The 19589-nt window shown below is 39.6% G+C and overlaps 1 protein-coding gene across 22 annotated transcripts in view; it reads right to left on the reverse strand.

The window, feature by feature from the left end:
- LOC105937280 (adhesion G protein-coupled receptor L3) overlaps positions 1-19589 on the reverse strand; it is a 333177-nt gene that overhangs the window by 54185 nt on the left and 259403 nt on the right. For all 22 annotated transcript variants that reach the window (XM_036146482.1, XM_036146481.1, XM_036146486.1 and 19 more), the window contains 2 exons: positions 19315-19520; positions 15435-15611 (listed from right to left, as the gene is read on the reverse strand). In XM_036146482.1, coding sequence (XP_036002375.1) covers positions 15435-15611; positions 19315-19520 — 383 coding nt within the window. The remainder of the gene's footprint in view (positions 1-15434; positions 15612-19314; positions 19521-19589) is intronic.

A 19589-nucleotide genomic window follows, 5' to 3' on the forward strand; every position in this document is an offset into this window, starting at 1 on the left:
GGGGGGGGGGGGGGGGGGGGTGTGAGGTTAGGAAGCCGATTAGAAATGTGAGCATGCACTTTCACGTCTAACCTCTAAAAGTGTTATAATTTTTTTATACCCAAATGGTAATGAGACACAGATGCCCTTAAAATCTAAGAGAATTAGGGCCTAGCCCAAAACAACCTGTTACTCGCCTGAAACATTTGCTAAGACATTTTACTGATAGTGATGTGGGAGCATTCAAAAGTTTCAATATATACAATTGTAATCAGAAGGCAAGGCAAGTTTATTTACAAAGCACATTTCAGTAATAAGACAATTCAAAGTGCTGTACGTGAACAAGAAAAAAGAAAAGAAAAAATAAAGCATTACAGATGCAGAGGACATTACAGAGTCAAACACTGATTAGAATAGTAGCAGCAGGTCAGATACAGTATAAGAAATTGGACTGCAAACTTCAACATTAACATTTAAAGGCAACTCTAAACAAATAGGGTTATTAGCCTTGATTTAAAGGAACTCAGGGTCTCAGCACTTTTACAGTATTCTGGGAGTTTGTTCCAGATAAGTGGAGCATAAAAACTAAATGCTGCTCCTCCATGTTTGGTTCTGGATATGCAGAGTAGACTGCATATAACAGATCTGTGATGTATTTAGGTGCTAAACCATTCAGGGATTTATATACTAACAGAAGTGTTTTAAAGTCTATAATCTGACAGAATATTATTCCCATGTATTTCCTAATAAACTTGGTCTTTTTATAATTTCTAGCACCATTGTAATTTCCAAGGCAGAGTGACTTTACTATGTCTTAATAATCACATGTGTATATACACACACACACACACACACACACACACACACACACACACACACAAACACCAGGTTGAACGTCGACCACATGTTTTTTTTAGCCATCAACAAGCTTCAAACAGAAGTCGGCTGGTTCTTCTTGGCTGAGCTGGTAAAGTTCTTTAAGACATAGATGCTGTTTTGAAGCCAAGTCGTGAATTCTGTTTCCTGCAGTGATTGTCTTATATTTCAGACAGTCTTAGTTATTAACAGTCTTTGAAAAGTGCAAAACTTAAAAGTTGCCCATTAACACCACATGAACCAGCCAACCTTCTTTTAGGTGAATATGCAAGCCGAGATCAAACCAACATTATTTTAATTCAGGGAAATAATAAATGTACGACCATGCAGGGCGTAGATTTATGGTGACAAGTAGTATAAAGGAGCACATAAGGCAGAGTTAAAATAATCTTTCCTCTATTATGTAAGCTGTAGGCTCATTTTACTGATATATATATATATATATATATATATATATATATATATATATGGCTAACATAACATATGACTCTTTGAAATTCAAGGCAGCGTATGCAGTTTTCGGAACAAGCAAATAATACATGAGTTGGAGCTCCTACTTTAAGAAAAAAAAAAAAAGACCCGGCTAATATTTGCATACATTGAGGAATAGGCCAACAAGAAATGCTAATATATCTCCACAAACAAGCAGCTCTTTAAATCACATTTCAACCACCCTCAGCATTATTTCTACCAGAAGAAAAAAAGTTAGTGGGGAGTTGTGCACAACGGCCTTGTTTAGAGGGAGCTGAGCTAACGCTCGCAGTGAGGGGAACAGATGCTGATCATTAACAGGCTCTGGTATAATAACAGCCGCGGCGCTCCTCGAGTCTGTGGAGAGCGGTCTTTTGATTTTGCTGCCTGATGAGCCGTTGTGTATACGTCGGAGGGGTGGCAATATGTTGTACGGAGCAGACATCTGGGAGTGAATGTGCATGGGTGTCTGCACGCCATACTTTAGACGAGGGGGCTACGCAGGAGGTGGCAACACATGTCAGTGGTTGGGATTGGATCCTTTGCGGCGTGTCATGCATATGACACATCGGTCCGCTCTCAGCCCGCTGCTTGATGGAGACATTGATGCAGTGGGTGGTACGAGCCGTGGCCCATTGTGAGGGAGACTCTTAGTCCTCCTGGGTAATTCTGTGGCCGGGGGCTCTATCCATCTCTATCTCACCTCCGATTGAAGACGGGTCAGACAAAGAGATGTCGAAGGGGATGGGGAGCAAAAAGAAGCAGGAGGAGTATGACAGGGAGTGCATCTACACTTGGGTGATGGATTCACCGTGGAATGATTTCTTTGTTCTAAGAGGCGGGTAATGCCTCTGCGACACCAGACACAATATCTCAACTGAAAAGGTTCCTATTACGAGAAGCTTTGCCCACGAAGGATGGCAAGTGATGGGATCTGTAGAGTTTCTGCACCTATTTTTAAGCTGACAAACCTGCGCGGCGGAAGGCTCTGTAAGGGACTTTAAAGTGGGCAGAGGTAATTCACTCTGCTGATTCGCTCGCCGCGTCGCACAGGGCTGACCAGTCATACAGTACCGATGCTGTTGGCTCAGCCTTTCTGAAGTATTCACAGCTTGTATTTTTATTTGTTAAAAGTTAAAACCTGAAACTCCATTATTTATTATTAGTGTTTTATGACAGAGCAACACAAAAGATTACATTCTGTGAAGAAGGAAAATTTTTATTTTTAAAAAACGTTTTACAAGTCAAAATCCGAAAAGTAAGATGTTTATTTCTATGTAACCACCTGTCAGGTTCTACAAATTACCTTTGGAGGTCATCTAATTAAGTTATCTTTGGTTAATGAAACCTCAGCATAAGTCTGGTTAATGTGTGAACGCCTCAGAGGTCTGTGACAGAACATTTATGAATAAACGGCATCATGGCGCCCAAAGACCACACCAGACCGGTGAGGGATAAAGTAGTGCAGCTTAAAGCTGGGTTAGGTCGTAAAACAATATCCATCCTTAATAGAGGAAAAAGCACTAAGGCCCATATTATCTCCAGATGAGCTGCAAAGACTCACAGCTCAGGTGGGAGAATGTGTTGCAAGGACAACCATTAGTTGTACAATCTGCAATGTAGAGTATAGTAGAGTAGCAAGAAGAAAGCCTAAAGGAGTCCAATTTTCTCAAATATGAAAAAAAAAAAAATATTTTGATTGCAAAGTTAAACTTTTTGGCCTCTGTGCAAAATCTTATGTGTGGTGGAAAACTACCGCTGCACATCACCCTGCACACGCCTCCTGAGAATCAAACAGGTTCTATGGATGCTTTCTTTTTCCAGCAGATAAAACTACGCTGGATGGAAAGATGGATGGAGCAAAATACGGGCCAGTCCTAGAAGAAAACCTTTTAAACACTGCAAAGCATTTTAGACTTCAGGAGTTTTACCTTCAAACAGGACAATGACCCAAAGAACAAAACAGAGCTACAGTGGAATAGTTTAAATGTATGTTCATGTATTAAAATGGCCCAGTCAAAGTCCAGACATAAATGTAATCAGGAATCTGAGGTAAGACTTCAAAACGGGACTACAAAAATACTTGTCGACCGGTCTGAATCGGCCAAACTGCAAAAAAAAAGAAAGCAAATCCTTCTGTTTTCAGAAGTGCAAATCTATGAGAGATATTTCCTAAAACAGTTGCTGATGTAATCGCATCAAAAGGTGCGTCTGCAAAGTTTTGAGTTGGAGGAGGACTGACTACGAATGCGTGCCACACTTTTCCCATTTCTTTGTGTAAGAAAGACAGAACAATGCACTCCATTCAGTTCACAACTACACGCTGTGTTACTCTATCAAGTAAAATCCCTATAAAATTAATTGAAGAGTGTTGCTGTAGCAGGGCAAAATGGGGAAAACGTTTAAGGGGTATGGATGCCATTTTTCTCTTACTTCCTAAGAAACTTATTTTTCATCCAGCGTAGGAGGTCTAATGAGATTGATTCTGAACTATCTGCTGGCATACAGCATAAAATAAGTTTTCCGAGGACTTGCGGTATATAACAAGAAAGAAAAAAAAAAAAAAACTTGGCAATAAGCCTCATGCACTGCACATTGATCATTCTGGCCAACTCACAGAAACCTGATATAGTATCATATGCCCTTAATTATCATAACATCCCGTATCTAAAGCCAAAATCTCCTGAAAAAGTTCTCTGAAATGCAAACAAGCCAAAGACCTGAACCAAGAGTCAATCCTTTATACCTCAAAGAACCCCTCCCAACATGGGAGGGGGGGTTTGGGGGGGCACGGAGCCAATCCAATTAAAATGCATAAATCTCCCTGTGTGCCTCCGGAGCTGGTCTTTGACTCATGAAATAGTGTCAGGCAGGGCAGACTGTTGCGCTAAAGGGTGGTGGCCCACTGCAAGGAGTCATGTGACAAATCCACCTAAGGTATGGGACCGTGGATTTATGAGCTGCATGGAGACGGGGAACAGTTGCAGAGAGGGCGCATGAATCAGGGGGGCTGGCAAATTTGTCACGTTTAAAAGGGCTCGGAGAAAGACTACAGCTTGTGTGGTGGGAGTTGGCATTCAGCTCACGCACCTAATGTCACACTGTGTTCTAAGACACTGTCTCCACCACTCTCATGCCATGGCTTTCGGATAGATTTATCTTGAACAATTGCTTTTGGCATTTGTGTACATAAACTCCTAAGTTACATCATGAAACACAAAATGAACCTTGACTGCCCTGATCGGTTACTGTCCGATTGGGAGATAGTGATACATGTGACCTAGATATCTGCCTTGCTATCATTTGTTAGGGTATTTTCTAGTTGCAAGGGCACTGAAAATGATGTCAGCTAACGGTAGTTCAGTACCCTCCCGGTATCTACCTTGTTACCTTCACCTTAGAGAGTGAATAGAGGTCTAAAGGCAGAATATAAAGAAGGTATACAGCTTAAAAGCATCAGAAAGTCTTCCAAACATACTTCTGGTCATTGTGGCTAAATATCTCCATCTTTTTTCTCACCGAACAATAAAGCTTTTCGGCAGAAGGCACCAAATCCTTCCAATTTTTAGTCAAACTTGAAGATGCTCCAGTAGTTTCCAGTTTATGACAAGCTTGAGAGTTGTTGAACATAAAATCATCTGTCCAGACCCTCTGCATCAGATGAAAAGAAATTGGTTGGGGTGTCAAAGAACATCTCAAGAACCAGCAAGGCTCAATCAAACCTGGCATCACCTGGAACATTTAGGGACACCATTGTGTTACCACAGATTGACGAGGAGTTCACGAAAGACGACCCGGATCCAAAATCAACAACTTCTAACTCCATGCAAATTTGCCACAAGGACAAGGTAGACACTTTCTGGATTTAAGCTTAATGTTGACTAAACATCCTTTATTTACATAAGATTTTGTTTCAGAGTAGTGAAGATGATAGAAACTAAAATACTGTAGCAACAGTCAAGGACGCTGTGGGCTCATTTGTGGATGTATTAATAAAGGAGGATTACTTCCAAATGCTTCACCTTCGATAACCAACTAGATGTTAAGTATTTCGGCAGATCAGTGATCCCGAGCATTGTTCAAAAGTAATGCGGGCATAAATAAAGAATAACAATCCAGAGCAGTCCAGAGGTTAGTACTATAAAAACATTTTGTAAAAACTCACTGTTGGTTAAATGAAGACCCAAATACCAGCTGGATGCAGCAGATACATTTAACTAGAAGGGAGGGTAAAATGAGAAAAAAACTGAAGCAAACACTGCTAACAAAAAAAAAATATATATATGAAAGAACACAAGCAAAAATACTGCAAAAGGGGGAAACCAGACACATAAGAGAGCAGAGAGGATAACAGGAGAATCTGATTTACGGGTATATATAGAAGGGTAAGTGATTTCTGGGAATGGAAGCAGGTGAGACTGATTAAGTGAAAAAGCTGTCAGCGCATCAGGGAACAGAATCACTGGAAGAAACTAACAAGCTGAACATTACAAAAGGTACTGAACAAACACCAACACCATGACAAAAAAGAAAAACACTAAAAAATAAATACAAAATGTGCAGTAGTCCTGGGTTCAAGTCCTCCCCTTGCCCTGGGTCTTTCTGCATGGAGTTTGCATGTTCTCCCTGTGCATGCGTGGGTTCTCTCCAGGTACTCCGGCTTCCTCCCACAGTCCAAAAACATGACTGCTAGGTTAATTGGCCACTCCGAATTCTCCTTAGATGTGAGTGTGTGTGAGAATGGTTGTTTGTCCTGTTTGTCTCTGTGTTGCCCTGCGATAGACTGGCGACCTGTCCAGGGTGTACCCCGGATCTCTGCCATTGACATCTGGAGATTGGCACCAGCACCCCTCACGACCCCACAAGGAATAGATGTGTTAGAAAATGGATGGATGAATAAGTGTGTGTTTAATCGGTAAATGGACTGAACTTATATAGCGCTTTTCCAGTCATGCTGACCACCCAAAGCGCTGTACACTATAGCCACATTCACCCAGTCGCTCTCACTAACGCGCACACATTCATACACCGAGACACAGCTCGTTAGGCAACTTGGTAGGAAGCAAAGAGCTCAAATCAAAAGCTTACATCGTGTCCTAAAAGCCTCGTCTGTGCCAGTTAATCCAACCAATTCCCTGTAATCAACAATGAATTTAAACCTACATTCTGATGGGAAAACTCAACTTAGAGATAAAGAAAAATCATTAAGTTGTGTGTTGTCTTGCAAGTTCAACTTGAAAGAAGAATGGTCCAGACACTTCCTTAAAAGCCCCAAGTTTTTGTTATTTTCCTGACTAATGCTGCAATCCATATCTAAAATATTTTCTTTAGAATCTCAGAGCCCATTAGCTGTTCTCAGAAATTTCAGGGCTTCAATAGCCTCTAGAGATTGTTTAGGTAGGTGAGTTAGAACTGAGAAAAATGATAAAAGCAGATGCCACTAAAATGCAAGCAACCGTGCCTGACATTCACTGAGCTCCTTTATTTTGTGACGTGACCTAAAACCAAGTAACCTAAATAAGTCTAAGCAACAAGGCTGAAAAATGTTTAAACTCATGTCCTCCATCAGGTATTACACAAAAGCCAGGTCATTTATTTAAAAGAAAAGTTCATGTGGGCTCCAAATTCATCACGGTGAGCGTACTAATATGAAGTTTAGTGGAATTAATTTATTTTACACACACTACATCCCTCCTGCCTAAGTAATGGGACATTTTAACGTTATAACGATTTCCACTTTTGAAAAAGTCCCTTTAAAAATACACCCACTCGCATCAGTCGCTACATAATAGTAGCCTGCAATCATTCGTAAAGGTGCCACAGACAAAATAATAATCTCTTGCATGCAGCTGTCTTCTGCAAAAAATGCTTTTCATTTGTTCGTGTGGCCACTTGCATCTCACTGCTGAGACAGCGGGGTCAGACAGAGCCATTTACTCCTCTGGGTTGACTGTCCAAAACACCAGAGGTAAATCAGAAAGCAGTGACAGCACTATGCTGCCACTGTAATGGTCCCTCGTAATACACTACCCATTATGGTAGTTAAAGCTCTCTAATGCTAAATGTAACTGCAGCGAAGACCTGACACAGATATAAATATAAAACAATTCGGACCAAGTTGTGTCATGGTTAGGTGTTTTAAGCATACATATTGCAAAGACCTTCTTAGCTGAGTTTATTTTATTAAAATACCTGGGCCAGGGGAACAATTTCTCCAGGTGCGTGTAATGTTAAGTACGTCCTTTATAATACTATTGCTGCGAGTGGTCAGTCAGCTACGTATGACAGTCTAAGGAGGGAAAACCCCCAGATCTAATTCTATCAGTTAAAAAAAACATTAAAAAATTTGGTGTCATGGTTTGTCAAGCATTGATGTATCAAGCTCGGGGTCACATATAAAACAGTTCAATATGATGACTTCTTGCCTCTGAGCAGTTTATCGTGTGACACCACGTACACAATCACAAAAATTGAGCTCTACACGCACCTGTATGCGCAGAGTCTGCACAGAGTACGCGTTGAGTACACGCGGACCTCCGTGGAGCGATGTAGGCCCGAATATGTGTGTGTGTAGGGGGGGGGGGGGCAGGGGGGCAAAGTTACTACGTGATTTCAGCCCTTGATACTGCAAATGTTACTCGCTAAAAAAACAGAGCAAAGAAAATGTGATATACTTTTAACCATAAGTTTGCACAGGTGACTATTTACTACTTTTCTTTAGGGTCTTCCACCACTGGGTATCTCTATTTAAACATGCTGCTTCTGTGATTAAGAGTTTTCCATTATCAATAGTGAAGGGTATAAATATATATTTTTTTATTACAGATATTCCTATTATATACTGTTTTATTACCTTGTGTGAAAACTATAGATGACATTATAGTGGTTATATGGTACATTCATGAAATATCTGGTCCTGATTTTTAACAGACTGAATCAATTGACTCAAAATATGCACAAAATGTCTAAAAAGTGAAGACAGTTTTTTATTGAGTAATGATGTTTAATTATTGAAATTTTATCCATTTTAACTGGGATGAATGTAAGGATGTCCTTGCTTATTCAATACCACAAATTAAGTTTTTCATTACCTTTGACATAACATTTTGTAAGTATTCACTTTAATTAGAATATTATTGGAAATGAAACACAAGAATTAGCTGCACACAGAGTGACACTTTCAAGCCTTTATTTCTGTTAATTATAACCAGCTTATAGGTTATTTTTTAAAAAGTAATTTTACTCAAACAAATGAGACACCAGAATTCTTCACTATAACTGTATATTACTTAAATGTTCCAGTTTTGTAAAAATGGATAATATTCATTTACCTAAAACTGTTTATCCATTGTTCAATTGTGGGTGGGGGGTGGGTTGTTCTCCCACAAATCTCTGGTGCATAAACAGTGCATTACAGACCTTTATGCCACCAAGGTAGCACACTTTCTGTCATGCAGAAGAAATACACCAAAAAACCAAATCCACCGATGTTGCATCATGAGCTGAAAAACTAGAGGTTCATATACAAGGTGCACATCAGAGAAATGTTTTACCTTTATCTGAGAGACTGTTTTGGAGGGGGGGGGGGATTATGTGGAGTGAGAGGTCAGGCTGCTTCCATTTTTAATGACATAATAAAAACTATATTAGTAAAATATTTGCGCTGATTGAGGAGGGTTTTTATTTTATTTTTTTTCCAAATGGCTGTACCTGCCTAATGAGAGGGGAAAAACAAAACTGCTACGGAATAAGTATTTCATGGATGCGAAAATGTAACAAAAATTGAATACAATAGTAACGTGCAGATATAAAATGTTATTACAAATTGGTGAAGAGATTTCCCCCAGGTAAAGGCTCGTTAGCTCAGCAAAGAAATACTCTGTAATTCCGATAAAACTTGCTCGATAGCCACGCTAACGCTAGTTTCATTGGCTGAAGCCGCCATGTTGTTTAGACTGAACTGACGCGCATCCCGTTGCGTCACACCTCAACCCGCCTCAAAGCCAACGCTGATTGGATGTTCGTTTGGTGAACGGCTCCAAATTTTCTTCAACGTAGAGTAGCCAGACTGATCTGCGAGTGAAACCTTGAAAGCTCGCGAGATCAGGATGGTCTCACGAGGCTAGTTCCCTATAACAGCTTAACACAATTAAACTATTGTATTTTCGCTCAGTACGCCAGTTCTGTGGGATGTAATGTCAGAGATGACAATGCTAAGATAGCTTCAGATTCTTCAATCTCTGTGAAATATACAACATATACAATGCTGCCACAACTTGGTGTTCAAGCTGTGCACCAAGTTCACCAACAGGACCGTCTTTTCAGCGAGGTAGTCATCCTTCCCCCCATTTGGCACAAATGTTATTGGCCCACAAAACAAGATTAATAATGACGGTCACGCCGGACTGAGTGCAGAGTGGGGAGGGGGTAAAAAGCAATTACAACGTCTCAAAGAAATAAACAAGCCTAAAACATAATCGGTAGCGCTGAGGGTTATGAGTAATAATGCAGAGATGAGCCTTGCTGTTTTGTGCTGCCATGGATACAACAACAATAAATAAATAAATAAATAAATAAATAAAACGATAGCCTCCTCGGTTTATAAGATTTCTTTATCTGCCACTACTTCCCAGAAACACAGACACATACATCCATTTTCCCACCATTGGCTGTGCTTTTAGATCAAGCATGGTGACAGTTTGTCAAATAAAAAGCCTTTATAGCTCCCATTTAGTGGCAGTTTCCAATGAGCTGCCTTTTATAATGTCAAGGTAGAAAAGATAACTAAATAGAAAAGGTAAGGCGGGGAAAAAAAAAATATCCCTCAGAATTAGGGTGCAACCGCTGTCAACTTTTCTCTGGTGAATGCAGTGGCCAGGCTTTTCAAAAACGTTGGGGGGATTGGCTTAACTAAAAGAGCTCTTTTCCTGCCCCCCCCCTCCCTATTTTTCTATATTTTTTTTCGTCCTGCTCTGCTTTCATCGTGGAAGGCTCCCATTCTTCATCGCCGCCTCACTATTCCAGACTCGACTTCAGCCCTGCAGGGAGCTTAGTGGGTCCAGAAGTCACACTGCTGAGTGACAAACAGTGGCTCTCTGCAGCCAGCCCCACCCACCGGGAGAGGAGAGGGTTGTGCGGGCGTTGGGAAGGGCCAGGAAGATTGCATGCGTATTATTTTTGTTTCTAAGAGGAAGATGGATAAATCCATATCGGGGAGCAGAGACAGGTGAGGAAAAAAATAAGGAATAGCACAAACAACAAGGACAGGGCTTGTAGTTTTGTGGACTGGGGTCAGCTGGGCTCGCTCTCACCGAGGGAATCTCGTTTTCTCCCACAGATTCAGGAGGAAAAACCCCCAGTGAGACAGTTACCATAATAAATCCCAAATACCGCTCTGCTCTGTCAGCAGCGAGCTCTTCAAACCTCCTGTGACAGATACAAATTGTGTTGTCTGTCCATATGATAATGAAAACTCCTTTTTTGTCCCCCTCGTGACCGATGACTATTTGCTTTTTCCACCTAATATCTACTCGGATTTATTTTCAAACCAGCTCCTCTGCCTTTTAAAACGTTTCCACTTGATGGAAACTGCATGTGAACTTCACTTGTTACAAATAAAGACGCATTCTTTCGCATTCTTGCCCTGTAAAAGCATAAACACTCATTCTGTCGTGTTACACTCACAAGCTGTATTTCATTGGGATAATTTGTAATAAACAAACACAACCATAATGGGCAGACTGTATGTATTCATTCCCCCCTTGAACTGAATGAAGTTCCACTGCAAGAAAGGCATTGAAAATGCTCTTTTCGTGTATCCTATCAGAATAAAATTCAATAAATCTACATCTAATGTTTTAAAAAAAAATGCAGGATAAGTGTAGGAATGATCAAGTTTAGATTTCATTTGTGTGTTATACGACGCTCAAAAAATAAATACACTAAAAAATACACTAAAATGAGACAGATATTAATAATATTCTTATTAAATACTTTGTTCTTTACATAGCTGAATGTGCTGACAACCATATCACACACAAATTATCAATGTAAATCAAATTTATTAACCCAGGGAGGTCCGGATTTGGAGCAACACAAGATTGCAGACTACAGATTGCAAGTCTGCAGACTAAAAGTGAGTCTCTGGACTAAACAATGGATCGGTAAAGTCTTCCAAGACCAAAACAGCCATCTTCTTTTGACTACCTGTGCCGCCCCCAAATGGAATGAAGCCCTGGAAGGTTGTTTATATTATTTAAGAAATAAAAAAATAAAAAAAATAAAAAAAAATACAGTTTTTTCACAGCTTTTGTTACAGTTACATCTAAAATACTTTGCAACGCTGTTTAAAAAAAAACAAAACAGGGATATAAAGATAAAACTATATTTGCAAAATTGAAGGTTGCAATTTCAAAAACTTTCTTACTACATGACTTTTTTGGTAACGCAAAGTTGGTGTGAGTTCAGAGCCACCGACGTTGCCCTGAACATCCTTTGTTCGGTGTGTTTGAACTTTGAAAGGAAAACAGTGGAACCTTAACAAAGATATCTGTGATGTACCTCATTGGCACAGAAAATGAGTCCCTGAGCTAACTTCAATGCTGCACTTTGATTCTGCAGCTGCAATCATTTCCCTCTGAAATTATCTACAAATGAAGATATTTTCAAGTCTTTCCTTATTGTTTAACTCAAAACAATATGTTGAAAATTTGTCTTTTCTCATTTAAAATTGGTTCAGACCAAGACATTGACTGTAAGTCTCAATTAGTCAATTTGTTCAACCCCAACAACCACATGGGACAAAATAGTGTCCAATTAAGAGTTTTCTTTGGCCAAAATGGATGATATATTGAGTTTTGTGGCAAAATATTTTTAAATTGCAAATTGACTGAATTTATATAGCACTTTTCCATCCATACGGACCACTCAAAGGGGTTTACACTAGGGCTGGGCGATATGGCTTAGAAATAAAATGTCCAGTTTTATTATACCAAACCTGATCAATCAATTTTTTTTCCCCCTGCTTTTTGTTTCACAAAAAGAAATTAAAGAAATTATTTAAAAAAGTTGCTATTATGTCATTATGTCATCTGGAAGTTGGGCTGAATTCAAAGAGCAACTAAATACAATCTGTAAAATATGCTTATAAAACAAGATGGTGGCCCTGCCATTGTAAACAAGAAAATATAACAATGTTTCCTGCGAGTGGTTTTACACAATGAGCTGAGCAAGACTTCCCTTCATTTGGGTAACTTCAAACTAACTTAAAAAAAAGTAAATGAATAAATTTAAGTCTTTCGTACTATGGTAAAAAAGTTTCCTCTTTACAATATTTTTACCAATATACTTTCCTAAGCATATATTCAGCATTGCAAACTATTCCCTTCATAGAAAAGAAAAATCAGTTTTCAGAAAAAATTCGGAATAGAGCCTTGAGACCTGGAGTAGTCAGATATGCCCGTTTGCATTGGATTATTATAATCACAGGACCTCTAAATTCAGCAAACTATTGTAAGTAGTTTCCATGTGGTACCTAGGTAAAATTAATCCCATTAGAATAGGACTATAACTAAAAATACAACTATTATTTTTTAAGTAAATCATCAAATCAAAGGCTGAATACAATCCAAAGGATTCATTCATCTCTTTCTGCCCCAAGCCTTTGACACTTATAGCTGAGGATAAAATGTTCACCTGAGAAATAGGAAACTGCTTCAAAAAGCGTTTACATTGTCAGTTTCTCAATCTGTACCACTTAAAGATGTGATTTATAAGCGTCATATTTACATGTGTCAGGAAAAGAGTCCTACACCAAATAAAGAGTAAAAGAGGTTCAATGGACTCTATTGACATGAATCTATGTATTTGTATTCAGTAAAGTATATTCAGATTTTCAATGATCTCTTACCCTATCAAAAACAACAAAGAAACAACAGGGTTCTTTATAATATACAGTACCTTCCATTAGGGGTGCTGATCTTTACGCATAAAAGGAAAAATGTAATTGAATCTAAAGTCTAAAAGAAATCATTCCATGGATTTTCTACCATTTATATGTTGATAATAACCTTAGCTGAAATAAATACTTCGGTCAGCACCAAACCACACATTCTATTGTTTATGGAATGGATAAAATATTTCCTATTGAAAATTGTGGATATTTGTATAAAGTTTTCAGAATTTAATTAACCAATGAAATTAGGCATTTAATTGGTTACTGTATCACAAAAAATGTTAACTGTGAACGTTTCTTTGATTTCTCCAGGTGCAGGTCCACATTCATTCCCAAGAGCCTTGTAGAAAATCTCACTCCTCCGTACTCCAACAACCTTGACACCCTTCCACCTTTAAAATCTAGGCTTCAGAGCTCAGAACGAATCTGGCCAAAATCTTAAGAGAGTCAGCGCGGCTTGTAGAAAACAAAATGGCAGAAAACAACACATACAACTTTTTTTTTTCTCCCCAAACCAAGGTAATTAAAACAAGTTAACTTTTGAGATTTTCTCTGCAAATTAGGTGCTACCTTATTTCTTAAAACTGGCAAGAGAGAAGAGAGCGACTCCTCGCTGATTCCTGTGTTCGTAACGAGCTGATTGTCACCTGTGTTGGCACCTAAAATCAGTAACTCTGTCGCAGAAAAGGCAGCTCTGAAACACATCCCCGTTCTTGTCCAGACGTTTTCCTCCTTTAATTAACCACATCACAACGTCACACGTTTTGTAACGCAAGGGCTTGAAGCGGCTGTTTTCGCATCCACACTAAAGACGGGGGGGAACTGCCACAGACGTGATTTGCAGACCAGTAAGAGGAGACTTATACAAGAGAGGGACTGAAATATTAAGCCTTTCAGGCAGGCTGTGGCGTGCAGCAGAAATTCAAAATAACTAATGATGTAAAAGGCCACATTGAAATGGCAATGGTATTCATGGAAATGTGTTTTTTTGCTAATAATGTACAATGGTTTGCCAAAACAGGTACTTGCAGAAACCTTGTAATATAGATATACAGCAAGTCATCTTTTTTAAGCTGTAGAAATAAAGAATGCCAGTAATTTAAATGTTAATCATCTGCTATTGATGTTACAGTCATAAAACCAAAAATATCAAGGTGACCATAAAACATTAAATAACAATACACCCTTCTGCTCAACGTTTGCACTGTTTAAAACATTTTGTATAAATCAAGACAGACACGTGGATTTTTACATTGACTTGGCTCTAATTTCTATATTGCACACATATAACAGGGTTCGTACGCATTATTCATACTAAGATTCGACACATTTCCAGGCTCAGCTTTTCAAATTTCTCAGACCTTGATATTTATTTAAAGCATAAAATAATAAAGTTAACTATGAAGTCAGAGCAGATGTTTTTACAGCGGTACTGACTTTAAATATAGAACCTGGAAAAAAAAACAGAGAAAGAAGGAAGGGCACAGGGAAAGAAGAAAAGACAAACAGAAGGATGCAAATAAGAGCACAGGGTGGAAAGACAGCAGGACACAAATGAGGAAATAAAGAAGGACAAGGGAGGAAGGATGAGAGATGAGAAGACGATGAAGGACACAGGGAAGTAAAGAATGGAGAAACGACAGGCAGACAGGAGTATTCAAAAGAATGACTAGAGGAAATAAGAATAGGAAGGAGACAATGGAAGTATAAAAGGAAGGAAAGACATAAGGGAGAAAGGAAGCAAGAGGAATTGAACGCAAATAAATAAAGGAACGAAATACTTGAGGATATGGGAGTTTGACACACAAAAAAGAAAGGAGCTTGGACATAACCATGAAAGGACAGAAGAAAGGAGGAAAATACAAGAATACACCGAAGTTAGGGAAGAGAAGGAAGGATGGAGCGAGGAAGGATACAATAAATGTAAGTGAGGACCCAAGAAAGGAAGTCATAAGGAAGACAGAAAGCACAACTGTTAGACAATGAAGGAGGGAATAAAGTCACATACATGTACAAATATATTTCCAGTCATATTTTCTGCTTCCATACCCATCCAGACTTTAAAAAGAATGAAATCCAGATGCATATACTTTTATCTAGGAACCCTGTGTCAAGAAAAGAAATAAAAAAAAAATAAAAAAAGGAAATGTCCTACCTTAACATCAACGTGGGCCATCAGGACTGCAAAGTTGGTGAGATGGGTGCAAGAACATGTGGTTTGTGTCCTATTGGTGCTCAGCAAGCGGCAATCCTGCGTGGACCAGTAACCGGTCATGGTGCGCTTGGAGTAACTCCAGAACGAGCAGTTGGGGTTGAAGTTTTCTTCAGATTGCTGTTAGAAAAAACAAAAAAAATAAATAAATAAATGATGTATGAGCAGAATCAAATCTCCCACCTCACTCTCACCAGTTGCAGGTGTCTGAGACTAATCACAATCGGATTCGGGTTTGATTTTTTATTTTTTTTTTTGCTCGCACAGTACAAATCTGCCCCAAAAAAAGGTTAATTTATCCCGACTGCAGTCCGCATCCATTCTAAGTGAATAGCAGGTGCCTTCACTGTCAGGGAGCATCAAGCGGCCTCATGCCTGTTTTTCATTGTGTTTTTTGACCTTTCTCTTTAACTCTCGCTGCATGACAATGGACTGCCCCACTGTTTAATAGGCACCGCTGCCGTCTGTGCCGGGCTGCCACCCTAATGACAAGCGAGCCTCCCCGCTATTTTGCTCGCCATTTTATAAAAGTCACCCACAACACAAAGGCTTAATAACACAACAAAGTGTAAGTGCTGATAAATAGATGCACTAAAACCCTTTTTCCTCTCGAGTCCAATTTTCCCCGGCGCTGTAGCTGCAGAAACAAGGCAAAGTAGCGCCCACCGTTTCTTTGGCGACTCTCAGCGCTCAAGGTTAAACATATCTCCCTTTTTTACTGTACATACTGTGACCATCTAGGGTTTTATTTTCTCCTGGTTTCGCTTTTGTTCAGTGCTAATTAACCTAATAAGGTTTATCCTCTGTGAATGCAGGTTTTCCACTGATTGCATTTACCCTTCACACGTTCAAAACCTCGTGCAAGCTACTCCAGTGCGAGGAGATAGGATGACCCTCCGTCACCATTAATGGCTTTAATTGGGCCCGTTAAATGGGGAAAGCAGGGAAGCGAAACAATAACTAGAGGACACATAATCATCCCAGAAGACCAGCGGACCAGAACCTCCTGGTTAAACGGGAAGGCAGCAGGATAGTAAACCACTCAGAGATGCAGCTACACCTGATAATAGTTGCATGATACTCAATATGAACATTAATTCCAGCTACTTTGGTATGGAAGCCAATGTTTTGTGCAAACTACTTGCTCTGCAACAGCAAATCAAATTCATTTTATTAAAATATAACGTTTATTTATGGGCTGCAATCAAATGCCAAAAGCTCCTCCTATCGATTAATAACCACATTTTTTTTTATTCTTGTTGCCATGATGCTGCCTTTTAAAATAATCAGTTCACCTCACAGTGCTTACATTAGATCTCCAAAAAAAGGTGGCAGCTGCCATCATTAAATTCCATTCATTTTAGGGCTACTAAGATGCAGGGGTTATTCAATGTGGCGAAGATTCTTATTGTGATAAATCCTCAACTTCCTCACGCTCTCTCTTCCATCTGCTTTTGAAGTGCGTCCAAGCCTCTCTGTGACCTTTAGTGCTTTGGGTCGATCTTTGTCAGGTGAAACCATCTACCTTAGTGCGACGCCGGCCAACAAGCTGAATGCATCATTTGCATACAAAGCAAAATTAATGAGCTGCTACATACTAGCCAAAAAATATATCATTCAAAATATCACAAAGTTTTCTTTGTGATATCAACATCACACCCATTAATAATGGAACATATTGTACAAACCTATTTTTTTTTTTTTGTTGTTGTTGTTGCAAGAAACTATTAAAAAGGAGCACAGTGCAAGTTACAGGATTTTTGCCATGTCTGCCCCCTCTGGTGACAAGTTGAAATGACACCAGTGCACGTGCACGTGCACTGGAGAAGAGGAAAAGCATCTGCCGCTGCGACTGCACAAGTCTTCTGTTTAGAGACGTGAAGTCTTCTGAGGTAAGAAAGCTATAAATACGAGTTAACCTGCGTTAGTCTTGCTAATGTGTCAATGGCGGTGGCGTCTCAACAAAGCACCCACGCCCAAGGATTCAGCTCAAATCGCTCTCCCATGAACTAAATATCCAGCCTATAGAGGCAACTGCGGTAAATGTAGGAAAACTCATTTTACACATTGGGAATTGTAAGGGCTTGTATGGGAGTGAAAATAATATTTAACTTCAAAACTTTCACTATGCACCTTTAAAATAATTGTGCAACAGTGATATGGTGGGGTGAGGAAAGCGGGGGAGGAGGGTATAATTTCAGGGTCACATTAGATCTAAAGATGCATAATATGCAGGAAGCTGTTTTTATACACTTTAGGTGTATAGTTGTGAAACAGTTCAATGGTAGAATGAAAACCAAAATAAAATAAAATAAAAACAAATACTTAAATAACTTGGTTCATAAACAAATATGAGGATACTATCTCCCCAGGCTAGAAGGATTCACTGGGTTGTTAATTACAGGGCGTCTAACTCAGGTTATTGTAATGATTGTGTGTCTGTTGCTGTCTTGATTTGTTATGTGCATTATGCTTAATGTGTCGGGGAACTTGCATCCAGTTATTAATGCATACTGGTTTATTACGTCGTATTGATAATTTAATTGTACGTTTGTTAAGTAGTACTTAAAGGCGGTAGGTTAAATAGGTGTACATATCGACATGCTCCTCTTCGAGCATCTAAGCCAGTTGAATATTTTCATTCATTATTCTGTTCTTTATTAATTTATAATTACATGTTGGAAATAGCAAAACTAAAATCAGTCCACACCAAACTACCAATATTATTTCCCCACCTATGTTGTGATTGTTCCCTTTGATTGGTTCTATTGATCAGCGTGCCCTTGATTTGATGGCCCTGTTGGCACTACACATCAACGCTGCATCCAACAAGGTTAATGCATTAAGAAATATTGCAAAATCAGGATTATTTAGTGAATAAGTCCATAAGCCCCTTGTATATGCACCATCTTCCTTATGTTTGTGTGTTCATGACATGTCCTTCTAAAAATAAAACTGTTGCAGCTCTCTCTGTACATTTTCGTCTGGCAAAGGGTTCGCTAAAGGGCAGCATTTTGTTAAAATGACTGCATCTGAGCAGGAAGAGACTGGAAAAGTAAATCGACATCAGACCAATAGAAAAAATTAGCCTTCGAATTACAAACTTCTTCCAGGGCAGGTGAGTCAGAGCGACAGCTGTTCTGACATCGTCCCCCTGACATTTTCCCACCATTTACTTTCAACATCCTTGAGCTATAGTGCTTTTAGTAATCGTCATCCTTCTGTTCTCTTCCCGTTCTCTTGCCGTTTGGTGCTTTCTTTGAACATGCAAAAAAAAAAAAAAAAAAAAGCGGCTTCAGCATCTCTGATAGTCACCGAAGGCGTTGTTTTAAAAACAAAACAGGGACATTTTGGGGGAGGTAGCGTACGGAGAGGAAAATGGAGTCAGGAGGGAGAAGTCATGGCGCCCCACGATGACTAAGCAGCCTCCAGTGAGGCTGGATCCAACTGATATTTGCTCAGAAGATCGAGCTGGCGTCCAAGCCAATAAACAACAGCCTGCGTTCATCGCGAGCAACGCCGTTTGTGACAATTTAATATGTCACACCTTCCTGTGAATAAGTCGTTTTCATATTTGCTTATTTCTACTCCCTTAAAATGGGATTTGCACATTTATGATGCGCTCCGGGGAGAGGGAAAATGATGATGAAAGGTTCTATCAAGAAGGCGGCACAGTAAGTGTGCTCTCTGTGTAAACAAATGGAAAGAGACAAAGAGCACATTAAATGCGGCGGCGCTGACATCTAAGTAAAAACAAATCCCTCTCCCCCTAAGGTCCAAACACACACAGACACACACGGATACAGAAAGAGAAAAAAATTACCTGCAGATGCCTGATGGTAAAAATGACGGGGTCAGAGAGATAGACTTTGTTAGAGTCCTTGTTGATGGCAGCGGTGATAACGGGAGAGTTGACGATCACTGAGTAATTGGTAGCCAGAGCTTCGCTGCCCAACTTCATGCTGGCGTTCTCCGTGGAAAGGTAAACGCCGATGTGTTTGTACAGGACGAACGCTATGCGGATTTCGCCTGTAAGAGAAAAGTTGCGATAGATACTTCAAAACGGATGAACAGCAGCGTTTACGTCTGTACAAGCAT

Source organism: Fundulus heteroclitus, chromosome 14, assembly GCF_011125445.2.
Source record: "Fundulus heteroclitus isolate FHET01 chromosome 14, MU-UCD_Fhet_4.1, whole genome shotgun sequence".
NCBI classification, from domain to species: Eukaryota; Metazoa; Chordata; class Actinopteri; order Cyprinodontiformes; family Fundulidae; genus Fundulus; species Fundulus heteroclitus.